This window comes from Drosophila nasuta, chromosome 3 (genome assembly GCF_023558535.2).
Source record: "Drosophila nasuta strain 15112-1781.00 chromosome 3, ASM2355853v1, whole genome shotgun sequence".
Lineage (NCBI taxonomy): Eukaryota > Metazoa > Arthropoda > Insecta > Diptera > Drosophilidae > Drosophila > Drosophila nasuta.
The window spans coordinates 4,771,594-4,779,532 of record NC_083457.1 but is presented as its reverse complement, the minus strand read 5'-3'; the positions used below and the strand labels follow the sequence as shown (position 1 = coordinate 4,779,532).

The 7,939-nt window shown below is 48.8% G+C and overlaps 2 protein-coding genes across 3 annotated transcripts; one reads left to right on the top strand and one right to left on the bottom strand.

The window, feature by feature from the left end:
* The first annotated feature begins 1,462 nt into the window (after nt 1-1,462).
* LOC132789170 (protein Cep89 homolog) lies at nt 1,463-3,468 on the top strand. The gene is made up of 2 exons (XM_060796969.1): nt 1,463-2,139; nt 2,194-3,468. The coding sequence occupies exons 1-2, from the start codon at nt 1,888-1,890 to the stop codon at nt 3,436-3,438; spliced, it is 1,497 nt and encodes a 498-aa protein (XP_060652952.1). The 5' UTR covers nt 1,463-1,887; the 3' UTR covers nt 3,439-3,468.
* On the bottom strand, nt 3,463-7,539 carry LOC132789169 (importin-11). Of its 2 annotated transcripts, XM_060796968.1 has the most exons (4): nt 7,485-7,539; nt 4,854-7,050; nt 4,600-4,788; nt 3,463-4,524 (listed from the first exon to the last, which is right to left on the bottom strand). In XM_060796968.1, exons 2-4 carry the CDS (start codon nt 6,933-6,935, stop codon nt 3,640-3,642), a joined length of 3,156 nt encoding a protein of 1,051 aa, XP_060652951.1. In that variant the 5' UTR covers nt 6,936-7,050; nt 7,485-7,539; the 3' UTR covers nt 3,463-3,639. The 2 variants fall into 2 exon arrangements, with proteins under 2 accessions (XP_060652951.1, XP_060652950.1); XM_060796967.1 differs by lacking the exon at nt 7,485-7,539 and having other exon boundaries at nt 4,854-7,140.
* Nucleotides 7,540-7,939: the final 400 nt, after the last annotated feature.

The following is a 7,939-nucleotide window of genomic DNA, read 5'->3' as shown; positions in this document are numbered from 1 at the left end:
TCAATGTTTGCCTATCGCAACGACAGGTGGCGAGCGTGTGTGCGTTAATAACTGTTAACTCTATGCATGCCTGAATGATGCCTCTGCACACACACGTGTGCGTAAATGAGTGGTTGTGTGTGTGTGTGTGTTGGTCATTTGCGCCTCAATTATGCAAATTTACGTGAATTTTTCAATATGCAACGCGAGCCCAGTGCCAAGCATGACATAATGGCCAACACAACAACACACAAATAGACGGCAAGTAAGTGTGTGCGTGTGTTGGGATTTAATTTTCCATCGTATTGCGTTCCAAGCGGATTTTCCTATATATTGTGTTTAATGACTGCAACTAGCCATCACATTTCATTTGCATAATGAGCAGTTTTTCTCTGGGTGATATCCGCGCTTCGCTATGATAATTTTGCACCCTTAATGTATGCTATTCTTTTAGTCCTTTCGCCATTTCCCCCTCCATTCAAATTATATGACAATTTATATTGCATACTTTTAGGTGCTCTGATATTTTGCCAGTTGGATGAGTGGAAAATTTTAATGAAATTGTTATTTTTTTTTTGAAGGGTATGCCGCGTTCGACATGTTATAGAAAATTAATTCAATGGTTTTTGGCATAAAATCATCTTACGCTTCGAATTGTTTGCACAAATGACTCTGCAATTATGCACCGAATGGAGTCCGATTAAGCTTAAAGAGCTGTAATGAAAGCGAATCATTTCTGAATAAGGTAAAGTTCGAAAATAGCTTTAATGACCAAGATTAAGAACACCAGACGCAAATAATCAAATAAAAATTTCATTTTTATATAAATACTGTTAAATCGTAAATAATCTTTTTCAACAACTGAAATGTAAGCGGATTTATCAGCAAATTTATGGGCTAAATTTCGGTTTCCTCTATAATTAGAAAATAAATTGATACACTCTCTTTGTCGCTAACTTCAAAATAATCAAAGACTAATTAATGGCGAAATGTTTGCGAAATTGCCAAAGTGAAAGCAAATACTAGTTGAAAATTCTATTTTTTAGCTTTAATCCGCAGACAATCTCCGTAAATCTCTTTAATCTTTTATCTACTTTCATGTCGAAATATTTACGGAAAACTGAAAGATTTTCACACACTTGGCAATTCCACAGGTACTCAGGTCGTATCCTTGTCGTTGTCGTTTTTCTGTGCTGTTTTTGGCTTTGAAGTTTGCCCGAGTTGTCTGCGGTTTGATTGATGTTGCAATTGTCGACTCGACTCTTGACTCTCGTAACTTGTTGCAGGTGGCAAGCGGGCAAGCGAACAAGCGAGCAAGAAAAATTGAAATAGGGTCGTCGGCGCCCTTGTGTTTGGTATTTCCCAGCAGATGCAAAAATGAACCACTTTGCAATCAACCAACATAAAATGCATAAGAAAATACATAAAAAAAAAGAAAACAGCGAACAGAAAACAACCAGTAAAAGCACTTGAGGGGGGGTTGAAGGTTAGCCAACTGCCCGTCGAACCTGCAAGCTCATTGAGAAATGGACCCCGAGGAGGACCCATCGAAGTTGAAGTTTTCCGCCTGGACATTAGTTTTATGCGCCACTCAAGGACCCCCCGAACGGTAGTGAAATCGAAAGGTGGTCGCTTCAATCTACCCCTAAAGTCTCTTACCACAAGAGCACGAGCTTTTGCACTCTCTTAGCCGACAAAAGCTCTCTTTGGACTTCACTGGAAACCGCGAGCAGTGCCGCACTTGCAAAGGGGGTTGACTACCCCTAATGTTTAAGTCGAAACAGGGTCAAACATGGCAGGGAATAACCATGACAACCTGGTTAGGACAGTTTGTTTGGATTTGTTTACTCTATTGCCCTGAAAGCCAAACAAGCAGGCGAACGAAAAGTGTCGAGGGATTCACTCCAAATGGAAACGCATGTAAAGCGAACGGTTATGATCACGGATCTCGACCAGAGTGAGCAGGAGCAGCACGAGAAGCTCGAGAAACTGCAGCCAGAGCAGAGCAGAAGCCATTCAAAGCGACAGCGAAAAGTGCTGCAAACGCTGAGCGGCAATTTCAGTCGCAGATCGAAGAGCGTTGAGGTGGAACAGCGACAGACACAGGAGTTGCCCATCCAGAAGAAGAAACATCAGCAGGAACGCACCCTCAACGGACTGGTAAGTGAAGTATCTTCCCAGCCACTTGGGTATTATATCGCTTGCTTCCCTCAGCTGCAGGCCAAGGAGCAACAGCTAGAGCAGCTGCTGCAGCGCCTGGATACTCTACACAAGTACAATGATCGCTTCGCCAAGGAGAATGAGCAGCTGCGCCTGGACAGCGACCAGCTGGAGCGGCGTCTTGGCCAGGCGGAGGAGCAGCTGGCCAGTTGCCCGCGCTGTCAGCAGCTCAATCAGAAGCTCAGCGGAGTCGTGGAACAGAACAAGGAGCTGGCCAACGATGTGGACATGCTAAAGACTTTGGTGTTTCGCTTGAACGTGCAGATCGAATGCTATCAGGATCAGCGACGCACTGCCGACAAGGATGCGCCTACTACCACGCCCACTACCACCTCTAGCGCTGTGCCGCCCTGGACAACTCAGCTGCCGACGCACACGCTGATGCCGCTGCTGCAGGCGTACGATGAATCCTTTCGGGACAAGGACGCACTGCTCGCCCAGTATGCCGCTGACTTTGAGCTGTTTGGTGGCGAGCTGAAGCGTGCTCTGGAGGAGAACACGCGTCTGCTGCAGGCGCAGGAGCAGCTACGTCGAGATGTGGGTGGCTGGACGGAGGAGAGAGTTCGTCTGCAGGCACAGCTGGGAGTTTGTCGTTCTAAAGCTGAGGCACAAACGCGTAAAACCGATCTGGTCAAGGAGAAGCTGGTCGAAGTGATGCACTTCTATGAACAGCGCAATCAGACGCTGCTGCTGGACATGAATCACCTGCAGGATGCGTACGCCCGCTGCAAGTCTAAGTTGGTGGCACTAAAAAGCACAACGCTTCCAGCTCCGTCGACGCCGCCTGCTCCAAATACAGCTGCTGTTGCAGTTGTTGAGCCCGTTGGCGATTCGGAGGCAGTGCAGCAGTGCAAGACGCTGCTGGAACAGCTGAAGCAGGAGCATGCACGCGAACGCAGCGCTCTCGAGGATCAGCTGCAGGCGAGCAACAATCGCGCCGCTTCATTGCTGCGCAGTTCCGAGAAGGCAAAGCATGCCAGGGATCGATTGAAGGCCCGTCTCCGCATGACACTGCAGTGGGCACAGAAACTGGAGGCGGGCCAAACGGAGGTGCGCGAGACGTACGATGCAGTGCAGCATCTATCGACGCTGCTCAAGCACAAGGAGTCGCAACTGCGTGGCCTTCACGCCCGCAACAGCGAGGAGCTGGAGAAGCTGCATCAGAAGCTGCAGCAAAAGGATGAGACCATTAAGAATCTGCTGCGCAGCAAAATGGAGCGACGTCCAGCTGGAGATTGACGGATAGATTAGTTAGTCGATTAGTCGTTTAACAATTAAAAAATATATAATTTCAATACAAAATACATTAATAACTTAGTGTGTAGAAAGCTTTCGAAGCACAGCAATGAACGGCTCCAGCGCCAGTGTGGATGTGGTTGTGGACTTAGCTTGCGATGATGAAGAGGACGATGACGATGACGATAACGATATCGGTGATGGTCAACAGTCGAGAGCCTTTTGGCTGCTGGAATCGGGCGGCTGCTCCTGATCATCGCTGGTGCCGGCGCAAACGCCGCACGCCTTTGGCACCGTCTGCTCTATGTACATGTTAATCTTTTCGAGAATTTCGGGACAAACGCCACGCATCAGCTGCTCGTAGCGTGCGGCGCCCAGCTGCGTCTGCAGACTCTGCAGCTGCCACTTGAGGTAATCGGTTAATGGTATCTTATACACCGGATCCTTGAGCACCAGCTGACGGTGCCTGTCGTCATGATAGGTCTTCGAGTGAAAGTCATCGTACAGCTGCTCCTGGAAGTCCTCCAGCTCGTGCTCGTCGTGTATGACCAGCGAGTCGTAATAGCGTTGCGTCGCCTTATCGGCGCCCTCATCCGACGCGGTATATTGCTTGTCCATCACCTCGGCCAGCGTCTCCTCCACCAGCTGCAGGATGTGCGGCAATCTGGCGAGCAGCAGCTCATTGTTGCCAAAGATCGATGCGAATGCCAGGCAGAACAGTTTGCGTTTCTCCGCGTGCGTGTCGGCGACGAGGGGAAACATCTCGATCCACACGTCGAGAATGCGCGCAAGTGCATCCGTTTGTGGCAACTCCTGCACCACAGACATGAACACCGACTGATCGATGAGCAGCGTGCGTGCGAGCAGCGTCAGATACCAGCCCATGGTCATGGGGTATTCCTGCTTGAGGCACACCTGCTGGAAGACAAAGGGCAGAGCTGGACGCACCAGACGCAGTCCCATCGCTGCATCCGTCTTGAGGCACGTCTCGAATATGCGCAGCATGGCAATGATGCCCTCGGCGCGTATGTCCTCAAACGAGTGCACGCAATACGCCACGAATCCCTCGCCATATCGACTCAAATATGCCTGCAATTAGAGAAAGGCATCGTCATTAGTCATTAGCATTAGTCAGCCTCGGGTTGTAAACACAATCGAACTCACATGAGGGTCGAGCAGAATGTAGGCGTGTATTAGCTGCAGCACTGTGCGGAGATTCTCTGACGACATCTCAATGATGGGCAGCAGGTGATCACAGAGTGCCAACAGTTCCGGTGTCAGCGTGGTCGAGTTGCCAATCACCGCCAGCCAAAGCATGATGCCATCCTCGATGAGATAAACATGCGAGCGTTGCTGTCATAGTACAAAAATCAAAAATAATAAATTATTAAAAGCAATTTATTAAAAGCATCGCTCACCTGCAGATCTGTGCTCAGCTCTATGACGCTGTAGAGGAAGGGCTTCATAATCTCCGGCACATCGCGTATGGTGCGTACCAGCTGCTCCAAGGTGCCAATGATGGCACAGCGCAGCATATTGTATTCATTAAGCTCGCTCTCGCGCCAAAGCAGCGGCAGATAAGAGATTAATTGCAGTGCCTGAGGTTCGATATATTCGCTCATCTTCTCCACCAGCAGCGTCATGGTGCCCAGCACAACGATCTTCGTATCGCAGGCGGCAGCCTCGCGCAGCAGCAGAAATAGCGCCTCAAACAGAGCGGCAAAGTATGGATGAAACGCCTCCGGCATGAACTCAAAGTCGTCAATCAGCAAATTGAGAGTGCGAGCGGCGGCCAAGCGAATGGGCATATCTTCCTCTGGGCGCAGCAGATGCAGACATGCCTCATAGGCCACGGGTCGCAGTTCGCGAGGCAACTGGACGCCTACCCAATGACCCACCAGCCAGATGATGCGGCGACGCAGTATGCGAAAGTTGGGCGCCTCAATGCGCAGCTCGGCGAGCAGCTGCGACGTTAGCCAGGCGCCAAAGTCCAGTTTGTTGAAGAAGTGAAAGGCCGCCTGGCCGACAGCATTGTAGATGGCATCCTTGAGAAGAATGGCCTTCAGATCGGAGGTCTCCGACAACTGCAGTTGCTGCGCACGACGCACAAACTTGAGCACCTCGTTGATCATGACACTGGAGTGCTGGGTGAAGCAGGTGAAGTAGAGCGTCTCGACGCAGGGACGCAGCTCGTATTTCCAGGCATCGCCACCGCCATCGTCCTGGCCATAGCCCTCGGGATCCTGTTGCCATTCCGCCAGCTCATCCTGTGTGAGCAGAAAATAATGTGTGACAATCTTCTCGCACAAATACGTCACGCGCTCCAGGCTGAAGAATTTGCTCTGTGTCTGCGCCGCCGAGGCAAGCAGCTCATCCTCCAGCGTATTGTCCGAGGCATGTGGGGCTAGGCTGTCGTTGCCACTCATCATGATGCCCTTGAGCAGATTAATGGCCTGTATGACAAAGTTGCTGAAGTTGATGCGTTCACCAGCATCAAAGATGAGCGCGGTGCCCTCGTGAAACACATAGTGGAAGCTAAACTCCAAGGCGACGGACACAAAGCGGGCAAAGGACAGCGAGTGGCGTTCCGCGAACTCGTTCAGTGTCTTCATCATCTTTAATATGAAACGTTCGAGATCCGTGATCAATTGGTGCCCAGCTGAACGCATCCTCAGCTCATAACGCAGCTCCAAGCACTGACGCAGTCGCTCGAACAGTTGTTCAATGAAGTTCATGTGATCGGTGGACTTGTACGGCTTGCTGCCACAGCCATAGACGACAAGCTTGCGCAGCGTACGCATCGCAATGTAGGCGCGTTGCAGGCAACTGTGTGCCTGTGCCTCTGTGTCCGTCTTCACTAGCTGGAGGAAGCGTGTGGTGAGCGTTGCCCAGATATCCCAGGCCATGTATCGAAAAATTTGACCGGCCAGCTCTTCGAATGCCCGCTTCTCGGCCATGATGCGACGCGATGCCAGCGCCTTGATCACATAGTGCAGCACAATGAGCGTGCGATGCTGCTGCTGAGCTAGTAGGGGTGTGGCAGGGGCTTCACCGGCAACGCTGCAGGCCTGCAGCTGCTTCATCAGTGTGGGGAGCAGCTCGGGCCAACAATCAATGCGTGCAATTTTGCTCAGCAGCACAGCCACTTGCAATGCCACCTGGGGCACATCCTCGGCACTGTAGTGTTGCAGCAGAATATCTCGGATCTCCTGTTTCTGCTCTGGTACCAATTCTAGGCGCGAATTGTGACGCCAATAGCGTTCGATGCCATTCTTGAGGTAAACAGCCGCCATCCAACGAACTTTAACGGCGTCTGAAAGGGTTTCGGATGGCGCGTCGATGTCGCTGGCCAGTTTCATGCTCAGCTTGGCTAGAATGGGAAAGAAGCCGGCCTGTTGCTCCCACTCGCTTAGCTGTGCCTCTGCTTTCTGCACAATCTCGTGATTGGGATTGGCGGCGCCCTGCAGTGCGGCTACGACGAGCTGCTCCGGCGATGCCATATTTGCACACACACTACAACTCGTTGAAGCTCTCAGTAGTTCAGTTACGGGCAGCACGTGCTGCTGTTAGTCCCTTTACACACGTTCGCCACTCAATTGAGCTAACAACACGTTCCTAATGCGATTGAAAAAGCGATTTGCGAAAATTATTGACCAATAATTACATCGCCTTTTAGGCCGAGGCGCTATTCAATTAGGGATGTTCAATAACTATCGATTGATTTCGATAGGCAAGCAGACGATCAATGTGAACCACACATTACTAAGTGAGAATTATGCAGTTCTTGAATACAACACCACTTAAAATATAATGTCTATGAGTTCAATAAAAATGCTTATTATTTTGTCATTTTAATACAAAAGGTATTTACAATTTGTATATTGCCATCGATAGGCACAGCATGAATCGCAACTATCGAAACGGCATTGCAGACATTGGCAGCGCTGAACAGCTGTTTGCGGCTTTTTGGCAAGGCGATGCTGACTTGCGACAAGTGTGACCGTTCTAGGTGAATAAACAATACAGTTATGGTATTTCCATGAACTTACCTGATACGTGTATTTTACAAAATTCAGAGAATTGATATATTCCCATCACATTTAAATTTATTGAATTATAAATCTGAAACTAGCATCAGTTTATTACTTAATAGTATATGGAATATTTAATAAGCAACTAATCCCAATTACACCATATGGATTTTGGATTGATATGACAGTCATGAAAATCTTTTTTTCTTTATATATAATAAATTAATTATTACGAATCTAGAATACTTAAAAATATCGAAGACTCGCTTTCGGTATCTTTTATCAGAACGAATGCTTATCGAGGTGAAATACATACAGCTCACCACTCAACCACTGATAAGAAAGCGCGCCAAGTTATGCAAATTTTACTTTTACTTCTCGTATATGATCTAGCTTAAATTATTTCATTTATTGATTGGTCGTACCTTAGCAAAATTGATGAGTCTATTCTGAAGCCACTCAACCTTTCCAAG